This window comes from Periplaneta americana, chromosome 17 (genome assembly GCF_040183065.1).
Source record: "Periplaneta americana isolate PAMFEO1 chromosome 17, P.americana_PAMFEO1_priV1, whole genome shotgun sequence".
Taxonomy (NCBI): domain Eukaryota; kingdom Metazoa; phylum Arthropoda; class Insecta; order Blattodea; family Blattidae; genus Periplaneta; species Periplaneta americana.
In genome coordinates, this window is record NC_091133.1 from 20,165,149 (window position 1) to 20,187,865 (window position 22,717).

Sequence of the window (22,717 nt, forward strand, 5' to 3'; positions counted from 1 at the left end):
AACTGGCTTTAGCTGCAAGTTTTTTGACTGTTCCACCAATTCCATCATATGCATCCCTGCAATGAACTGGTGCAAAGAAATGCCATTTAGCCTCTTTACTAAGAAGTCTCTTTTTATGGATCAGCATACTTGTGAAATTCTTATTGTTTTTGTATTAGAAGCTGTGCTGTGTTCGATATTACTAATGATACACATAGATACGGATTATTGTATTCAATGTAAGCTACAAAAGGTTGTAACGTAGAGTGATTATTATTGACCCAATGAAAATCTTGAACAGCATGTTGGGCAAGGCTCTCAGAAAAATCGCCTAAAAACTGGATTGTTGTTTGGCAATGTAATGGTGGTTACGGAGGTGGCAGAGTTTGTCGGCTAATTTTTCAATACATTCCTCACACGTGTCCACACATGTCACAAATATAGATCTACCTGTGCTGACCCCTTAGTTCAGTACACATACATTGTCATCAAACGAGGTGATTTTTCAAAACAGTAGTTTATAAATGGCGAAAAGAAATATGGTTTTGCACGTACTGAGATCTGAAGAATCCAAAGATGGGGAAATAAATACATGTTGCTATTTAAAAAATCAGACTCATTGGCACATCCTTTATAAATGAGGAGCATAGTATTTGAAAACATGTTCAAAATATTCTTTCTTTGATACCCTAAACTTTTGTATAAATAGTTTCTTCATAAAATTAGAAATAAGAAAGTTACAAGCATTGTTCCATACTTTTTACTCACTCTGTATAGTATGTACAAAGGTTATGCAGTTATTATGCTGTTATTTGGTATTAGAATTTTGCTTGAAATTGAAAAAGAGTGCAATACTTCAAAATCTATAAAAAAAAAATCAACCAGCCAGAGTTGGAAAAATAAATATACGACACGAACTACTAAACTGTACTGGATATGAGGAAAAAGTTTGAAAACTGAAATCTCACCCAGACATCGCCAGACATAGTCGTGAAAACTTGAAAAAAATAATTTTGACCAAAATTAAGACTGAATATTTCTTTACTCATTATTTTGTAAACTGATATATGCCATTGATAGATGTATATAAGAGGTAACTCCTGAAAATAACAAGTTCTATCTTAAATCTATCCTATTGAAAAATATGATAAAATACCATATTTCAGCAATGTTTCGTATATTATGTGACACACCTGTGAACAATCCTTAAAATTTTGGGACAACTGTTTGCCTAGTTTTTACTGTAGAGAAAGCTCTTTCAAATTATATACTGTATGAATAAAATATTTGTCATTAATCATACTGTATGAGTAAAATGTTTATCATTAATCATTTGTTTTTGTATTCCAGCCCTAATTTTCAAAACTTTGGACAGCCCTGGCACGCAAACTATTTACATTTTATGATTTTCCATTCACAATTATGTATGTCATATTACGACCTCTTCACGAAAAAAAAAAAATACCACACACACACACAAATATAAACATACATACACTATCTGCAAGTTACAGTGGAATTGTAAATGATTATACAATTTTATTGCAATGAAACGTAATAGAGGTGTGAAATAGCCATTAGGTGAAAGAAAAACTCTTAACGTTTTTGACCTATCATGGTTACCCTTGTTATCTGCCGATCTTGTGTTATTGTTATGATCGTAGAGTGTTTAGTGCTGTGAATATGGATTCATGAAAATCCACGTATCATTGTTGAATGTGAGCACAATAGCCTGAAAGTTAATGTGTGGTGTGCTCTTGTAATTATTGCAATAGATAAGAGTGATTAAGCCACCAGCATAGCTCAGTAGGCTAAGGCGCTTGCCTGCCAGTCTGGAGTTGCTGGGATGCAGGTTGGATTCCTGCTTCGGTTGATTACCTGGTTGGATTTTTTCCGAGATTTTTCCTAAACATAAGGCAAATGTTTGGTAATCAGTGGCGAATCCTCAGCCTCATCTTGCCAAATACCATCTTGCTATCACTAATCCCATCGATGCTAAATAATCTCGTAGTTGATACAGCGTCGTTAAATAACCAAGTTATAAGAAGCTATGACATCCGTCTTTTTAATGCTTTTCGTCATGTGTGGTAGGAATTGGAGTACCACTGTATGTATGTCTGCCAGCCTACTAGAGGAACCGATATCGAACTTCAGTGAATATACAGTAAAAACTTGGAGAGTGATTCTTTCATTTGGTGGCTGTTTCACATCCCCATCATGTTTCGTTACAGTTATACAGTATAATAAAATTCCACTATTACTACTGTATACACACAACACACGCATTCAATAGAATTATTTTTCAATCATTTGTTTTAATTAGTAACCAGTAATCTGTAACTTTATCAACACATACCAAGACCACCGCCTCTTATAAACACTATAGTTGAACATTTCCTTGATGAAGTAATGAATATACACTTTTCTTTACGATTTTATTTTGTTGATCGTACATAAGATGGAATTACCAATTCTGATCGAAGAGAATGGTGATTTCTCGAGTTTTAGTATGAAACAATAACAATGATGATGAATTATGTTAAAGATTGAAATCGTTGAATACGTTACAGCAAATTAGCACATTGCAGTCTTAAAAATATTACTAGTGTACATTTGATATTGAAGCGAAAATTTGTAGTTCAGTACAATTCTTGACGATGCAAATAAAATAAAAAAATGTTATTGCTTTAATTTCAAACTGTTTATTTCATTTACTTATTCTGTAATTTAAGCAGAAATTAAAGATACTTATTTCCGTTTTTTATTGTACTATTTGAGGGGTTCTGGAATAAAACATGGTAAGTGACGTTTTAGTGTTTTGAAGTTATTAGGTACGGTAGGTAAACATTTATACATGCAACAGTTTGTATGGTTACCAGGAAAGTAAAATCTGCATACTTCTGCCACCTATTGAAATGTTGAAAAACTAACTACTGCATTAGATACTACATATCTCATTTGTGACCAAAATGTCAGTCACAATGTTTTACACCTGAGCCCCTCATTTTTGTACATGTGAATCGTTTCACATTTAATTTAGTTCCTTAATAAGCTACAAAAACTAAATTTGTTTCACACATGAATCTGGGATGTGGTGGGCAGTCAAAGCAGGGAATGGGTACAGATGTGATAGTGAAACAAATGGCATTGTTAATGGCTGTAATGCTACCATGCAAGATTTTTTTCGTTCTGTTTCTGAGTGCATAAGAATATTTGGCAGTATAGCTATGTGAATTATAAAAATAAAAATTTCCCTATTCAGTCACTGGGTATGAAATTTTGTATCTTAGAAATTAATGAGCATGTACAAAGTTTGGAAAAATTGTAAATATTCAGTCCACTTAAAACACTCATCAGCAGAATTATGTAAAAGTTCAAATACTAGTTTCATGTAAAACACCTTCACTGAAATTAACAATATAATATAAAAAAATTTAAATTATAATGTACTTGTCAGCTGAACCTTTTGTGTGGCATATACTGTATCACAGTTTTCCATGTTTTAAATCATAGCATGTGCAGGCTAATGGCGAATCTGGTGTTGGTAGGTCGTAATCATTTTTCTGTGCAAGATGTAACTTCAAAATTAGTAGAGTTTCATGATGATTGCTCTTTCTTGTCTGTGTATTCATCATTATTTTTGTTCCGAGCTCACCAGATTTCTGTAAAATTTCCCGTTTTAAATACTGAGTTTGTTTCTCAGATCCTTTCATTAAATTTGTGCCAATTGAATATAATGTAACTAACTTAATTGTGGTTTTTATTAATATTTTGTTTATATTGTGTTCGATCCTCAGAACAGTTCTGTTCTGCATACACTATGCGAACAATACTAACAAATTTTGTAAATTTATTAAAATGTTAGTGAGAGAGCCTCGATATATAAAAATTTAAGGTTTGTTCAAGATGCAGTTGGCCTTGAACTACCTGTGAGGAAATTAAAATATCTGAAAAAGCAGAGAGTAATTTTTAAATTTGTGTGATGCCAGAAATTGATTAGAAACATAAATTTACTTCATTGTTTGCAGTTTTTCTTAGTTCAATTTGTAAAGTGAATATAAATACAGTACCGTATATTCTAATGAACTCTTACTTTGAGTAAACAATTATTTATATGGAGTGAAATCATATTTATATCAGCACCCAAATCCATTGTTTCTGTTAGAGGAATGCATGAAATATGTTGGGATTTCGATTATAAAATTAAGTCTCGATGACAATTTTTTTTTTAATTAAAAGTTCACATATTTAAAGTAGTATTATGAAATAAAATCACTTTTGAATAGGTAACACAGATTATCAGCAGAACATAACGCGTATCTCCAGCAAACTAGTTTAATTTTTTTATCTTCCCCACTCAAACAGCTGGTGTTTTCATTCTTATCAATTGACCTCAAGCATCCTCTTTTAGAAAGTATGCGGCAGAACTGTAAATTTATCTAACCATCTTCCATAATGTCCATGATCCATCAATGAGATTACTATTATTATATACTTACTTACAAATAGCTTTTAAGGAACCCGAAGGTTCATTGCCACCTTCACATAAGCCCGCCATCAGTCCCTTTTCTGAGCAAGATTAATCCAATCTCTACCATCATATCCCACCTTCCTCAAATCCATTTATTATTATTGTTATTATTATTATTATTATTATTATTTTATTGTTGTTGAAGAAATGTCAGTATCCTTGTAGGAGAAACAGGAGTATCTAAAAAGCAGTCCTTAACACATCTTTGTCCACTACAAATTATACACACTTGAAATTACCAGGGTTTGAACATGCATCTTCAATGTGGAAAACGTTTTCTTTTAATCTGTTACTTAACGACTCTATCAGGAACATGCTTATCTAACTTCGGTGACATTAGATGGTATTTCGCGAGATGAGTCGTGGGATTTGCCATGGGATTACTTGAAATTCACTTTAGAATTAGGGAAAGCCTCTGGGAGGAGGGGAGGGGAGGACGAGATAAGGTAATCGGCCCAAACAAGAATCGAACCCACTCCTGGACGCAACTTCAGATCATGAGCACCACTCGTTCGTTACCTTGACACTAGGTGTTGGTTTTAGGAAACTTACATAGAATGTAGGTGAGGAATTAGGATTGAGGGATCGGAAGAATGAAACATATTAAAAGAAAAATTTACGAGATAATAGTAACCTTTGCCCTGTATGTGCGTTATTAGAAATATCCTACTTAATGACCATAGTTATTTATTTTTGTTTGCATTAGTTCAAAATACTTCACTAGTCTTCTACCATACTTGAACCTTTTAAAAAAAATGAATTTATGGAAAAATGCTGTGTAGAAGAACAAAATGGAATAATTACGGTATTGTCTGCAAAGGGATTTTGAATATTACTGCAAAACAGCTGTCAGTCAATTTTAAAACAAATTATATTTTTTTTTTATTGATAAAACTATAATAAAACTTCATTTTAAGCTGAAATTAATACTACGGTTATGAAAGACATTCTACTTTATTAGGTTTAGGCGTTATTCCAGCACAGAAATAAGAGGTGTGTTACCATTTGTATTCTCATATCTGAAAATGTCAGTTAGTGTTGATGTCATTATCAGAAACCTCTTTTGTAAGCCCAGAAGAAAGGTGTTTATACCTCACTTTGCTTCTAGGCTATTACAACCAATATGATAGCAAGACATTGACAGGAGGAGAAGTCAATATTCTGGGAGATCGTAGTATCGGTCATTTTAAACAAAAATGTTCATATGAATTATGGTATAGATTGAACAGTTGTTGAGATAGAACTGTTTGAATGTTAAATCTAAAAAGTAAAATAAGAAAAAAAGTTTTTGTTTTATTTCATGTTATTTCTTGTTCAAGTGACAAAGATTTTGCAATACATTCCAAAAATTTCACCAAGCACCTCAATAGACTCATTAACTCATCAATATGATGAAATGTCACTTGTCGAAGGTCATTGTGGCATTTTCTGATGCTGGTAACAGCAAGCAGTTCATTTCGCGTATTAACTTGCCTTTTGTACACTTCATCCTTCATCCAAGCCCATAAACAACAATTGTATGGATTGAGGTCTGGAGACCTTGGTGTCCAAGGAATGGTACTATCATGACCAATTCATCATTCAGGGGATTTGGTACTGAGATGAGCTCTCATGTGGTGCCAATGATGAGAAGGGGCTCCGTCATGCTAAAGTACATAACACATCATCTAGCAAAGTAGCTTTGAACGTAAACAAGTTTCCATGGCAATACTCAACCACATAGAATGTACTTACATTGGCAATGCCAAATGTAAGATACTGTATCTAATGTACAGGTAAAGTCATACATTCAAACTGTTCTATCTCAACAACTGTTCAGTAAAAGACCACACATTTTTATGAACTCTTTTATTCAAAATGACCAATACTGTGACATCCCAGAATATTGACCTTTCCTCGTGGGACATTCTGTATATGTACAGTCATAATATCTGCAGCCTATCTTTATGCAGTTTAATTTTTGCATTAATGTTTATTATTGTCCTTACTATCGTATTCCGTTTACTTTCTAAATTCTTTATATAATGTTTCTTACACGAATGAATATTTCAAATTATGAATGGTACATAATGTCGACCTAAGTACATAAACACAAAATATCTCAGATACAGATTCACTCATACTCAAATTTTGTGTATTATTTTTTTTTCGCGCTCCTTGGTAGTATCTAGACTAGAAGTTCATTGTATTATCTCAGGATCACTCTGCAGCTCATTTTTTAAATGTTCTGGAGGAGTTCCGGTAATATCAGCCTGTCTGTTCTTTTCTTACTTGGTAGGAAGAACAAATTTATTATGAATTGAGCAATAATCTGATGATCCATGAGATTTTTGGTGAAGAAACAAGCTAGGAGATGGTTTTCTCACAGTACTTTGGTTTACTGCTTCTGTTTTAATTCCAACATTCTTTATTGCGTGTGGTTTAAGAAGGGAAATTAAATAAGGTATGGCACTCATCTATTTGAATTGAAAGTATTATTTATTCTCAATTGTCCTTACTTGTAACTCTTGGGGTAGTAAAAATTTCAAATGCTCGTAATATAATAGAGTAGAGTAGTTCCCATTTTTATTTCATAATTACAATTCTAATTTCAGTTAAAAAAATATATATATGAAAACTTAAGAGGAGTACTTTCAGGTACTCCATTGTGTCTTGGGATTTTACATGTCTAACACATCGAAACTACATTACTGTACATACAAAAAATCTGTATGTAAACCTGAAACATCGGACATGTTAAGCCCCAGCACACAGTGGAACAGTCAAAATTTTGAACATAATCACAGTGAAAGTGTAAAATCTCGTAATATGAAAACTTTTGAGAGTAGTTACGGAAAAAAAAGTAGTGAAGCATCTGATTGTAATCGTGATTTTAAATCTCGTCTCTTATACTCAAGATAGAGGATCTGTACATTAATGTACTGTAATTTTATTGTTATAAGAATTCCATTATCTTATTTTTCAAACAACAGAATCTGCCATTAACTTGGTATGTTTATAGAAATGCTAAATCTTCACAGCCACACAACAGGTACAGATGAAAGTAGTGCTAAAATCTTGTACTGGTAACACAATGACAGGATTGCCAATTGTCTATCCCCAGAGCAACTGGACCGCATCGAAGAGGGTATGGACCAAATCAATGCCGACATGCGAGAAGCAGAAAAGAATCTCACTGGCATGGAGAAATGCTGTGGATTATGTGTACTGCCTTGCAACAAGTAAGTATTTGAAGATGTATTTTTCATCAGAGTCTAGTTATGAGAAGTATGATGCATTGAGATATAAAAGTACAAATTTCACAACAACAAAAAAATTGCCTTGAATGATTTTCTTTGTGCAGTGATTTTGTTACAGAATCATGGTGCTCATAGGTTTGAAATACTTTTTATTTGTAGCATTTTAAATATGGTAGCATGAATTTATCAGTATGAAATCCTAGTTTTTCAAATACATTATAATTAACATAAATACTTTCCTAATTTTTTGGAATACACATGAGTTTCACTAATGAATTGATGCACGTAGTTGATATTTAATATGAGTATATTATTAGAAACTATAATTATGCCATTTTTTGATGAGCAATCTCGAGAAGCATGGAAGTTTGTATATATTTTACAGGCGCAAGGGGACACCATGGCACTAATGAGTCCTGGAGAGCTGTTACTCATCTTTTTCTGTTGCAGTGAGTTTATTTCTGGAGAAACAATTCTGCACCAAGTGCTTTATGTTTAGGTCAGCCTCATTCAAGGAGGATGAGGGCACATGGAAGGGGAATGATGATGGTAAAGTTGTTAACAATCAGCCTCAGCGTGTGATGGATGACAGGAACGGACTGGGGCCCCAGGGAGGATACATAGCCAGGTGGGTGGTGCGGTGTCGTCTTTTCACCCGAATTTTTTTGCTCGAAATCTGATTCACCCATTAGATGTATTCATGTAAATGATGGATGTGATTTAATTTTTGTATTGTCACATGTGTAATTTATGTTGCTGCTTTTGTATTTAATTTGTTCTGAATTCTTAATGAACAGGTTACTGTAATGTAAAATAATTTTATATTAAAGTCACTGTTTCGTATATTGATAGCTAATTATTCTTGATTTGTATTTCTAAGGTATTTTATTTAGTTTTGTTAAGTAAGAAGGCGCAATATTTCAATTCTACTCTAAATATCACTTATAAATATGATTTTAATACCATAATTCATGCATTTTTCAAGATACTCTAATTATGCTTCTATTTATCTAGAGGGCCCAGACGTAAGTCACATTGTACTTTCGATTCCAGTAAATTCTTTGTAATTTATAATAACAAAGCAATTACAGATCAAGATTGCTCGATTCTCCTGCCATTTTAATATAGGGTTGCCAACCTAATTTTGCCCCTAATTTTTAACAGTCTCCCGGCTCCCATATTATTCTTCTCTTCGAGCGTTGTTCTCCCTTATTTTTGCATAATGTTAGAATGTTTATTTTAACATTTGATTTTGCCGTGAATGATGATTGATTATATCAGCGGTCATAAGCACAGAGCACTCTCGGACTAGTGTCTCTTACCCACACATAAGACACTGCACTGGCGTGTATCCGTGGCTGCTGGCAGGTATGCTTTCTATCTCTCCCTTCTGCATGAAGGAGCACTCGTTACACTTTACCTATTTCAGCGAGTGCTGATGACCACTGGATTATATGATGAATTTTGTTGTTCAAGACAGGCATTAAAATATGCAGTCTTTTTAGAAAGTAATGCTTGCCAGAAATGGATTTTAGTGCACACCCGTTTAAAATCAAACCGTGTTAATGCTATAAATTTGGAAAAATTGGCTAGTTTTGTTCTAAACATACAAAGCAGTAATGCTCATACAAAGAGGGTGTTTCATATCATGAACAGTAATTGGACAGATGTTCGAAACATGAGCACGACACATTTGATCAAATCAAAGCTGAAAACTGCAGTCGACTTTAACTATTACGCAAGACAAAATCTGTGTCAAAATACTCTTATTTTAAGCCTAGCTGCCGAAGTGTAGAATAAAGTTATTTTTCAGTAACTGAACCGAATAATTTGTGTATTTTATATGCGAAATTTTGTTGATTCCTTAGTCTCCCGTATTTTCTTCAAAAAAAAAAAGTTGGCAACCCTATTTTAATATCACTTGTCATTCTTGTCATTATATTGTCATCCAATAGTCTCGGAGTTTTTCACTACCCTGTAGTTCGTTATATAAATAACTAATTAACATTTTAAAATCCAATGTTGATAAATAAATTTGCACTTGAATGACAACAGGTTGTCATTCTTTGACTCCATTAGCCATTAAAAATGCAGTAATGCTTTAGCTACTTGAATAACATGAGTGCCGTAAGTTTTATTGTACCAGTATACCCTGTTTTACAATGTATCAAACATCTTCTGGTGTCCAAAAACTCATTATTGTATCATATGCTACTTTTATGTTGGTAATACATTAAAAAGTTTGTAGAACTTATTTGTAGGAAACATAAGAAAAGTTAGTTTCAGTATGGAATATTTTATTTTACTGATATCCACAAATTCGAATATACGATTTATTGAAATATTTTGACAACTACTGTATATTGATGTAAAGGCTTGAAATGTTAAAAATTGTAGCTTTTGAAGATAATGTATGTAAATTCCATGGCTCTTGTATTTTGTTGCGTTGGAAGATATTGAAACATAAAAATCAGTCTCTTCATATGAATACCTCGATTAATAATATCATTAACTCGTATAAGGAACTAATGCTGTTTTTTTTTTTTTTATATAATTTGTGTTAGAATGAGAGTAGCTGTGTTCCAGTAAAATTAATGTTTTGGTACCTTTCCTGTTCATTGCTGTTAAATGTTTTCGCAGAAATCAGTGATTTTGCTCACTCATCTGCTGGATATATTTTAAATATGGAAAAAAAAAAAGAAAAAAAAAATTCAAGGATTTTTATCTGCTTTGTTTTTAAACAAGTTCAGTTACTATTTATTCAGATTTAAATTAAATATTAAATTTGTAGTTTGTATTTTGTGAATATTTTCAAATTTCTGTCATACATATTAATTAGTGTTTTATTTTGATACAGTGGTATTGGCAGATGAATGAACAATAACTGAATCTCCCTCCAGTTTATTACCTATAACTCTCTTCTCTTAAAATAACAACATACATTAAATGATTGGTATCTTTAAACATAACGTTAAAATAAATTAAGTTCAGTAAGTTATTCACAAATGGAAATTATATTAAATGAACTGAAACTGCAAGATGTAAAGATTAAACTGGTTTGAAAGTCATTATACCTTAATATCTTATTCTCTTCCGGCACGATTTTGAAGCACATAAATATAATGATTGGTCTTTTACCATGTGTGAACTGTATAACTGTTCACAATTAACCAGAAATGGAATCAGATCTCATTGTTTTCCGTGCTGCCACTTTTTCTCCTAATGCTGTGTGTATTGATGTATATGCTGTTTGCGCTTCTGCCTACTTTTTTCAGCCATTATGATGAATTCTGTTCTCAGATTAGGGCACCCATTAGGTCGGATCTGTTCACCCCCCTATGATTGGATGATATGAGAATAGAAGTAGACAGGATGAACGAAGGTGATAATCTGATAATGATGGCAAAATGAGGCCGGGGTTCAGATACGAAAGTTACCCAGCATTTATTCTTAATGCGTTGAGAGAAAACTCTGGAAAAAAACTTCAACCAGGCAACCTGTCCCAGTCACCATTCAATCCTGGGCCTGCTATTTTCACAGTGAAGCATGCCGATCACTACTCCAAAGCAATGGAGGACACTGCTGCCAAAATGTTTAATACAGTGATAACATAATGCACTTTTCTTCTTGTTTCAACCGTGAGTGTACACAACCTCCTATGTTATTAGTGGGCCTACTCTGCGAATAGACCTAAGCTTTTTTTTCTCATATTTTTATCAGGTGCCTATATTTTGTACATCTTGATTACACAACTTTTAACGCTATATCACTCAGAATATAAAGTTTATATTGCTTTCACGTATTAAATACATATATTCCGAGCCTATATTTTACTTGCCATATTTATACATTTCTTGTCGGTTTTTTTTTTTCTTATTGTTTTAATTAATATTCACAATTCAAGAAAATCAAAAGTTAAAAACTTACGAAGCAGTTAGAATGTTTTAAACATACAGTATCACAGTGTTTATGCCGTAAATGTAACTCAGCTGAAAATATAATTAATTATCTTCAGAATAAAATATTTCTGTATTCTAGATACATCTATAAACGAAACAACCCTACATAAATTATATTCTCGTACACTACGTTATCATTGTAAAGGTACTTTTCATTGGTCTGAGGCAATGTTGTAATCATTGTAATAATTGTACTAAGTAATCTAATGTAATAACTTTATAACGAATGATGTGACACTTAAGTTGTGTTTTAATGTTTGTTGTGAATTTTTAGAGAGAGAATTTGGTGTTAGAAAGGAGTTTTAAATTGAATGCATGCAGAATCTTTTGGGTGAATCAGTATTTTGTAATCTCGCACACAGAGATGGGTGAGAAGGTTTGGGTGAATTGCCTGGCCACCAAGTGACGCCCTTCGGTCGTGTTGTTCCTAATTCCCTGGATGCATCAGTTCTGTTATGTTGTATCTGTCACATAAGAGTAGTTTGCCATGTTGGTAAAGGCAAAAATCCACATAGATAGATTCAATAGAGGAGGCCAAACACACAGTAGATCAACCTCTCATAGCTTCAGGTAGTGCAGTAAAATCTTTGTTGACAAGTTCGTAAATTTGAGAGACGTGTGGTGTTTAAAAGACAGTATTTTTTTTAAGTATACTTCAACTTTTTGTTGGTTTAAAAGGTAGGTATGGCTGTGTACAAGTCTGTTGTGTATTTCGTATGTTAATACAACACAGTTCACAAATTTAAATTACACGTATAATCGTTCGTCTTTCTGATCTATTGGTTTTCAGTGATCATAGTGTATTATATTAAGTGCTAACATATGTAAGCACTTCTAATTTCAAAGTACGAAAATAATGAGCATTTATATATTCAAGTGCCCTCCTCTGTAAAATGTTTTATACATATTCCTTATTTTCGTGTCAATTTCAACAGATATGTATGGTGATAACAACAGAAAGCTATGCTGTTACGTTTGGCAGCAAAACATATCAAGTTGATGAGCACTGGTATGATTATGAAGAATGAATATGAAGGAACAGACTAAATTATCTCCTGCTTAAATTACTTGTAGGTTTTTCAGTGCGAATAATTAAAAAAAAAGTTTTGTGTTTTCTGTAAAGAATTGCTGCTAGATGTTAAATAATGAACTACAGTTCATTTTCTCCATTTACAATCGCCAATGCAGGGGACCTCTACACTCTGAAGATCGCGTCCTGAACAGGTTTTATCAATTGATAATTCACCCCTCACAGCTACACCTGCTGTCACTTGTCAGTTTGCAGTTACGATATAAAATATAATTTAGAATTTTTGTGTTATTATTTACATTTAGTGTTATTATAGTCTATTAATGTGTCATTGTTATTAATTACAGTGTGTCAGTGAAGTAAATTGTTGCTCACTAAAATGTTACCACAAGTTAACATTAGAACAGAAAACTTTAATGTAAGAAACTTATGTAATAACTAAACTGCGGACCATTAAGCTTAAAAATGTCTATTTTAGATGCCTAAAATAAGCAGTCGAAGTTCTTAAAATAGTCTCTTTTTAACTGAAAATAGGTTCTTCCTGAGTATATATATATATTAACATATAAATAATTGTTAATTGTAAGAGTTCTCCTTCTGTTTTAATGAAAATACACATTATTATACAAACTCAGCTTTTCCCCTTACTTTATTTTCCTTTATAAACACTCAGATACACCAAAAGTGAAAAATAATAATATTAATGGTTTCAATAAGTTTGTATGTAGTAATTAAAGAAATATCACGTTACACTTCCTTTCTGTAATTTTCTTTGCACTAGATGACCAAAACTTTTATTAAATTGTCTCCTGTAAAGCTGCGACGTTTGTCACTAAGTATTGACGTAAAAGGAGAGAATGAGCGAGTGCTCAACATCGTTAGATGTCGCTGGACAGCACTTCAGATTTGACAAAATGTTAGTAGAGATATCACAGTCTGCAGTTTTTTTTTTTCGGCCAAAAAGTTCGCCGTCACACTAAGCTTGTTTAGTCCTGTGTTCTTCTCAAAAAATGTATTCGATTTTTTACTCACTTTCGCTCCAACAATACCTGGATCTTTGAATATTCTGCTTTTCATCTTTTCGGTATGTTCAATTTGTTCGTACAAGGGCCTCCCAGTAGCTTCATGTGCTGAAATAATATCTACTAAGCAGCAGTGTACTTCTGCCTAGGTTGCCAACCTCGGAGGGAGCCCCAGCCAGGGAAAATAATAATAATAATAATAATAATAATAATAATAATTATTATTATTATTATTATTATTATTATTATTATTATTATTATTATTATTATTATTATTATTATTATTTTCAATTAAAGTCTATCCGGGGGTTTTGGATGGTACAAGTGTGTACATCTGCGGGCTCATTTGTTGTCCCCTGGGACTATAGGGGGGAAAGGGATTATCATCTCTGGAGCTATACAAGTACATCCTGGAAAAAGGCTTTTTGGACATGTATCCAAATATGGAAATAGCGCTCCGGATGTTGTTGTGTACACCAGGGACAAACTGTTTGGCAGAATTGTCGTTTTCAGTACTGAAGAGAATAAAGAATTATTTAAGGTACCACAGAATAAAACAGGCTTAATTTATTCACTCTCTGTGCTATACAATGCAGTCTGTGGACTACAGTAAGGTCATCCATTCCTTTGCAAAGAAGAAAGTTCGTTGCGTGGCAGTCTAATCTTGTAATTATAATGTATAAAAAGGTATAGTTGGTACTTGTATATTTCATTTCTAAGTCTGCTCGTCTATTTTCTAAAGTCTCTGGGCCTACTACTAAAAATATGAAATGTGTTTTAATGAACTTACTTACTTACTTACAAATGGCTTTTAAGGAACCCGCAGGTTCATTGCTGCCCTCACATAAGCCCGCCATCAGTCCCTATTCTGTGCAAGATTAATTCAGTCTCTATCATCATATGCTACCTCCCTCAAATCCATTTTAATATTATTCTCCCATCTACGTCTCGGCCTCCCCAGAGGTCTTTTTCCCTCCGGTCTCCCTACTAACACTCTATATGCTTTTCTGTTTTAATGAACACTAAGTCTTAATGAACAGAAATGTCATTTAGAACTGTCTTTGCCTCAGTTACGCACACATCTTTTTCCAAAGTGGGCACATCTTTCATTTCTTGAAAATGAACGCCATAATATGGAGCAGCTTTCACCCAGGTTCCCTAGCATATCAACACTGGCTCTGGAGACAAATGAATTTCTGAAAGTTTCTGGCAAAATGTTTGAATGCTGGTTAGAGTTGTTGAATACTTTGACTGTTGGTACTGATTTGTTAACTTTAGGGAATTCTAGTCTGACTTGCAACACAATTGATATCATGTACGAGATAAGTCACATGAATAAATTCAGGATAGAATACTTTGAGAAGTTGCATAGCAGGGGCCATGTAGGAAGTAGCATCTGTAAATGGCAGCAGTACTTTGTTCTCTTTAATGCTAAGAAGCTGAAATCCATTAGCATTATTACGAAATGTGCTGTTGTTTCTTGTTTTGTTTTTGCAAGTTTCCTAGTGCAGATTGGATATAGCCTATCTTAGATAGTTTGTCTGACTGTGAGTCAAGTTTTCCAACAATCAAGTTTGCAATAAAGTATCAGTTGTCTCGTCCACAGAAATCTACATATGTTTTTCACTTAAGTTCTTCCGAATCCTGCACATGGTGTCTTCATAAGCATATCCAACAGGGAACTAGTTGCTGATGGTACTTCTCCAAGAAAGCCTTTAAGTTTTAATTTGTAGGGTTTTTAAAAGGAATGTATTTTCTAGCACGATTGCGTGACATAAATGTGCATTAGATACTGTGGCGACTGTAAAACATAGTGGTACTTTATGTAGAGTTTTCGAGCTTGTGCCGTATTGTCTCAGTTACTAGAGCTAATGTTTCGATCATTCTACTGTGATCATCCGCAGAGCTGTGGATAAGAATTGTAAGTTGGCAGAGCTATTTTTATAGTGGCTCTTGAGTTTCTGCCCGACGCTGGTTCGTTATATTATTGTTATTCTCTCTTGTGATTGATCCTTAGATCGTCCAAATTCTGTGAATGGTTCACCATATATGTACGGCATTTGGGCTGGCTACTATGTGCGTTGTCGAGTTTTGAACCACCATCATTGTATATGTTGATCTTATTTGCTGGCAGATGTGTGAAGGAAGATGACTTTGAAAAAAGGAATAAGGCCCTCATAAATCCTGCTTCTTTCTGATGTCATCCACTGGATCTCGTTCTCTTCTTGATTAGTCTGTAGTGTTCTTTTCTGTCCATTATATTGACGTTATTTGTGAATGTTATATGATAGCTAATTCTTTTCATGGGTAAATGTTGGAGTTGGCAGCTTTCATCCAACTACAATGTACTGCAGTGTCCCAGCGATAACATCTTGTTGAGTAGGAAGAGAAATCGTAGCTGCATCCAGTGTTGTAGGTAATGACTTAGAGATCACTTCTGCATTGTGGTATGAATACCCGGGAATCTTCTCAGGCATATTGCTGCTGGTAGTATCTCTCTGCTGTAGTTCATGTGCTTCGGTCTGTCGGCCATGAATCCTTGATTAATGATGAGTGTACGTGTCCTGGTGATGACACTAATTGAGTAGGAAGAGGAATCGTGGCTGCATCCAGCGTATTGGCAATGAATTGGAGATCATTCCCTGTCGTTAATATGTTATTCGGGAATCTTCTCAGGCAGATTGCTGCTGATAGTATCTCTCTGCTGTAGCTCATGTGCTCCGGTCTCTAGGCTGTGAATCATCAATTAATGGTAAGTTATCTATGCTCTTTGGGAGTATTTATAATTTCTGCTGGATTTCTGTCAGTCATTTTGGTTAGTTGTTGTATTCTGTGTTGTGATTGAAGTTCTGTCAGTCTTTGATTGGTTGTTGTATTCTTTCTGTGATAGGTCCATGTTCGACCAATCTGTGTACGACAATTCTATATGGTGTACTGGGTGGGAGGGAGGGAAGTGTATGCACCGTAAATCAGTGAGATCATCACCCACTGACTTGGCCTTGAAAAAAGGAAGTGTGGCCCTCATAAGTTCACAACTGATTTGAGAGGTAGGAGCAGGCTTCTCCATGAGTCGCTGAGTTGTAGACCATCATCCTTATTGATGTGGTTGGGGTTTATTATAATCTGGATAGCTTCTCTAATTAGTCTGTTGTGTTTCTTTTCTTCTCTGTCAAGTATCTTAATATTGTCAAATTCAGTGATGTGGCCGGTTTTGTTGAGTGTTGTGCCTTGGCTGATTTATCATAAGGGTCGTATTTGCAGAGCCGGATATGTTCTTTTTTCTTCGACAGTGCGACCAGTCTGACCTATGTATATTAGTCTGCAGGAACAGGGAATGTTGTATATTCCTGCTGAGTGGATATACAGGAGCTTGTCCTTTACCTTGACCAAGGACCAGGCTATAGTGGTACTTCCTTTTTCCAAAGTTAGTCGTTTGTTTCTTTAATTCCTAAAGACCTGTTTTGTATTGTTGACTATGGGTTGGTAGGAATACCAAAGTGATGACCTCGATGTGATTATCATTATCTTGCCTTGAAAATCGGTTAGCATGTCAAAAATAGATAATCAACCTAAAGAATGGGAAATTGCAAGGATGAGTGTTAAAAATTTCTCTGTTCTATAAAGCAAATACGATATTATGGATCACATAAATTGAATCAGAATTTATAACAGTCAGGTTTACAGCTGCTGCCACAATACCAATACGTTGTTGGCATTATAGAGTGATATAATAAACACGATTAGTGATGTTCTTTTAGACCCACAAAGGAGTGATATGTGTGAAAGTTTAAAAATTTGATTATTAAAGAAATTTTCCTATACCGAGGTGTAATGGTAAAAAAATGACTTACAGTTAGACTTGAGTCCCAAATATGCATTACAATTGATAAGAGAAGTGAAAGTCAGCCCATGGAACACTTCACAATGCAGTATTACGGATGCTGTAGCTTCAGGGACTTCCATCACAAATGCAGGCAATATTGTCGGTAAATAAATAAGATCTAAGTTGCCATCTATGGCCAACAAAACCCAAGAGGTTTATCTGACTTCCAATGTACACTTGATGGCGACTACATCTTCAGCACAGAACACAAACTAAGTTATTTTCCTGTTGGAACTCGAGTATCCAAGCAAGACCATCTCCAATACTCAGACCATAATACAGAAACAAAGATGGCCACCATTGCGGTCCAACCATTTCCATATATATATATAGACGGTTCCGCCATATCCTTATGTCAAAATAGTTGCATTTTTCGTATTTATTAAGTTGAATTACTAAATTGTGTCGGAAATAAACGTCCAGCGTTAATTTATGAGCAATGTTAGGTTCAGTTTCAAAGGTGAGACAGCAAGATGTACGGCACAAGTAAAAACACATTGCCATAATGTTATGAATTGACAGTGCAAACACAGCTGAAAATAGTTTTCAATAAGTTGAAAATCATACCCTGAATTCCTTAAAAGTTACTGCAATAAATGCAAACGTTCACTAATATTTGTTGGACATACAGAAGCATAACACATACCCAAAATCAATAACACAATTACAGAAAGTCAGCCAGTATTACTACTGATACAATTACTGCTAGCACCTTTGTATAGTTATTAATGATGGAATTTCTTCTACACTGTCATCTTTCATATTCAAGAAAATAACATAGTCACTGAAGCCACTGAACAATATAGATACAAATTATTATCAGAAAATCTGCCGTCTTATCTGCATTAGCTTTTGCTGATGACATAACTTTAATCAGTAAACAAGAAAATTATGCAACAACAATGCTTAATTTGGCAGAGAGCAGTCTCGCAGAGTTGGGTTTAACAATTAATCCTTCAAAAAGTAAAGCTTCAGTACTAAGGAAAGAAAAGTTAATATAGGGAAAAATTACAACTTTACAAGGTTCAAATATTGATTCAGTAACAAATAAAAAAGAACATATTAGCCGAAATACCTTGGCATTGATTTTACTGATGAAATTTCAATTGACAAAAATAGAATTGTTAAAAATCTAACATCTGATCTTAATGGCTTTGTACAAACAAAATTACTTAAATCTGAGCAGAAATTAAAAATGATTAATTAATATGTGTGACCCAATCTCACCTAGTCTCATAACTCTTACAGTGTGCGCCTTTAAATCAATTATCTATCGGTTTCGTAAGAGATTCTGGCAAAATAGAAGTGCTGTCAAAGAAATCATGATGTTACCAGACGACACTCCAAATTCTTTGTTATATTCATCTAAAAAAAGTTCGTGGACTAGGTATACTGTGTGCAGAATGGGAAGCCAGTATATAGCATTTTAAAATCTACAATCGTCTTCAGCCTCTTCATGATCCACATTTACATCACATACGGAATCTTGAAGAAGAGAAAAATGCTGCCCTTGGAAAACTTAATTTTATTAAATCGTCTCTTCCGCCAAAGACCAGTGGGAGGATACTTAGAAAAATTCTAAGAACGAGATCTTTCCAAGCTTGGTGTCAACTGCCACATAAAGGGAAAGAAGTGATTATGTATGCTGAGTGCCCTAAAGCTAATTTGATGGATGTCCAACAAAAAACCTCTTTCAACATCTGAATATGCCAATGTGGTGAAGCTTTCTTGCAATCTTATTCCTGTAAGATCTGTCCCTGGCAATCCTGTAATACAACCTGTTGTAGGCATGCAGAAACTATTGGTCACGTATTGGGATTCTGCAGGAAAAGCGATCTCCTAAGAAACAATGACATCATAGAGTGAAGACAAGTATTGCAGAAGTCCTAAGACACCTTAGTTGGGAGGTTCATGAAGAGGTTCATTGCATTTCAGCCGCAGATTCTAACAGGTGCTCAGACATCATAGCATCGACAGGGTTAAGTATAAGGCCATGTTATTAGATCCAACCATCCACTTTGAGAGAAACCTCTCACAAGCGGACGAGGTCAACAAGGAAAAACAAGAAATATATGAACCATGCCTACCTTTCCTCTCTAAATATAACATACCTGTTAATCAGTGGATCGGCAAAGGCATGTTATTTAGAGCGAGAGGTTCCCTTCCACAGTCTACCTACAAACTATTAGTGAAATTAAAATTTCAAGTCTTTCAAATACAAAGCATCTTATTACAAATTCTTAGGGACTCTTTACATATTATTCAATATCATTTATATTTTCAAGAAAGATAATTTTGTCAATATGACATTTTGGCATCAAGCGAGTCCCAAATCCAAAATTTAGCGTTTTTTTTTTAATTAATCGACTTAATCAGGATCCTTGTAGTCACCCTCACTGGAGGATTAATGATTTAATCAAATCCTTCTCTTCCTGAACATCACTTTGAAACTGATCAAAAGTGCTATTAATGTACCTTTTACACCATTCCCTGAAAAATTCTTCTTCTCTCTCCTTTCTGTTGATCTGGATCCTTTCTGTGCACTAGAATGAAGGCTGGTTAGGAAATATGGTTGTTTAGACATCATTGGTAACTTTCGAAATTTCCCCGAGGAATACAAAAGCATCACCATTTACGGTAGGAAAAATATCTTTCCTAATAACTAGTCTAGGTTCAAAATGTTTTATGTGTAACACTGTCATTTTAGGAGGATAGGAACTGGCCACTCTACCTCATTAACTTTTGGCTTAGTTACCTCATAAGTGGTGGCTTGTTGGTATCATTGTCGTGTAAATTTGTATTTTTCGGTAATGTAAATGCTGAAATATGAGACACAGATCCACTATTAGAATTACAACCCAATACACAACACGAACCGCCCATTTCACGACGTAATTAACACAAGAAAAATCATAACCAAACCACGTGGTAATCATGCTTGGATCGCCACCAGTGCCATTTTGGCCACTACCGATATCTGCATTAAGGTCTGAGTATTAGAGTTGGCCTTAATCCAAGCTAATAGAACAGGTTGAGGCAATAAGAAGAGCGTGCGAGAGGTTCCTCCCTTGCACAATCACGAAGCAGACATTTCCCCCTGTGTTCTTGTAGCATATGCAATGTTTGGAGTAAAATCTAGCAAATGTACCATTAGGTTTTACACAATACTGCCACAACATAAGACGTTTAGAATATTGGAATGTATCTATAGAAGTGCATTATATTCAAGACTGTAATGCATTTTCCCTCATTCACACATAAATATTACTTATCAGCATATTACTTCTTTAATTCAAACCATACTAATTTTTTAGTTTCAGAGAAGACAATCTAAAACAGAAACCTTATACTTACTTGTGTTTGTCAATTTCGAAATATGTACCTGAAACACCATTTGTAGGCCTAAAATTATCTACTGGTACATTTATCCTGAATCTTGCACTTTATTTACATTAATTTAAGAAGTAGACATGAGAGCGTTCATTAACAATCGTGATTTGCATTATTTCTTCTTAGTTGCAATTTTTTGAGTAAAAAAATTATTTGTTATTCAGTATATATTTTTTGTACGTACATCCAATAGTTCTTCAGTTTCTTCGGTATATGTGTAATACTGTCAATTCAGGATAATCTTTTCTTAACTGGCGTGTATTAAATCAATATGACTTTTACTGTACTACCTACACTTTGTAAATTTTATAAAGAATTTCTGTGATATTAATAAAATTTATCTTTAGTCAAAACTTTCAGAGAGGAATAAGTATACAGGGTTTAAACTGAGTACACGAAATCCTTCAGTGACTGTGTTGTTTTTGTTAAGAAAAGTCATGTGACTTTGTAAAATTATTCTGCTGATCGTAGCATTATCTGGCTTAAGCGGCAGTTAATGTTATGTGAATAGCAGTATTTCCTTTCGTTTAATAAAATATTTGGAAGATAATTCTGTTTCAGTTTAAGCCCTGCAATTTAGGTGCATAACCGTAACATCAATATCAATATTCAAATACACAGGTTGGTTTATTATGGGTATGGTCTCCTCAATTGACACAGAATTTTTTTTAAGATTGTGCAGAATATTGGATGATGTCTTATACTTCAATGACAGGAAATAAAAATACACTTGACTTTGCCCAGCATTCTGTACAATCAACACATCATGATCCTCATCATTCTAGAAAGTGTGTTTATGTGATCTGAAGTTCATTTTTCTAATTTATTGATTACAGGATCACATTATTGAAAACTTTGTTGGATATTTTCCGTTGTCTGAACTGATTATTAAAGGGATAAAATTTCTTTATGTCACTTTTGGACTATTTTCCAATTACGTTTCTTTTGACTTCCGTAAATAGTTTTCATTGACGAAAATCCTTTGTAGTTATATGAACCCATTTGACTACTAGGGTCTTCAATTTGTTTCATATATTTGTTATAGGCTTTGTATGTTCCATAATTTTACTACACTTATTTTTTTATAGTGTTGAAAGTGTGGAATAAACTACAAAGTCTTATTTATTACTACTGTTATTGGAGGTACAAAATTGTTCAGGCATAAAATATTTCAGACAATGGATAATGTCGAGGAAAGTTGTTGATTTGAACCATTGTCAACAATATTCAAATCTAGGATCACGAATGATGCTCGTGAGGATGAGATGGAGGAGAACATGGGGCAAGTGAACACGATGATAGGCAACCTGCGCAACATGGCTATTGACATGGGCTCAGAATTGGAGAACCAGAACCGGCAAATCGACAGAATCAACCGCAAGGTACACAATCGCAACCTCGTCGTGCTCGTGTGTCCTTGTGTTGGTGTAGTTCCTACAAATTACAGATGCTTACATTGTGTACATTTTGTTCTGTTTAGCAAACATGATGTTTGCTGTCCCTGGTTTATCAGTAATGGGTGTTACAATAAAGAGGACCACTTTGTGTTTTTGAACAAAAGTATACGGGTTAATTTAATTTTCTTTTATAGAAGTCTAAAATTCCTATTTTCCCTTGAGAAATGTACAGCATAGTTAATTATTGAGGCAACAAGTGCTTTTCAGGTGTTAGAATCAGTAATTTA

At 34.1% G+C, this 22,717-nt stretch overlaps 1 protein-coding gene across 8 annotated transcripts in view; it reads left to right on the forward strand.

Annotated features, from left to right (window-relative positions):
- The window catches only part of Snap25 (Synaptosomal-associated protein 25kDa), a 377,629-nt gene that overhangs the window by 331,554 nt on the left and 23,358 nt on the right, over positions 1 to 22,717 (forward strand). For all 8 annotated transcript variants that reach the window (XM_069815603.1, XM_069815606.1, XM_069815605.1 and 5 more), the window contains 3 exons: positions 7,614 to 7,731; positions 8,249 to 8,377; positions 22,271 to 22,415. In XM_069815603.1, coding sequence (XP_069671704.1) covers positions 7,614 to 7,731; positions 8,249 to 8,377; positions 22,271 to 22,415 — 392 coding nt within the window. The remainder of the gene's footprint in view (positions 1 to 7,613; positions 7,732 to 8,248; positions 8,378 to 22,270; positions 22,416 to 22,717) is intronic.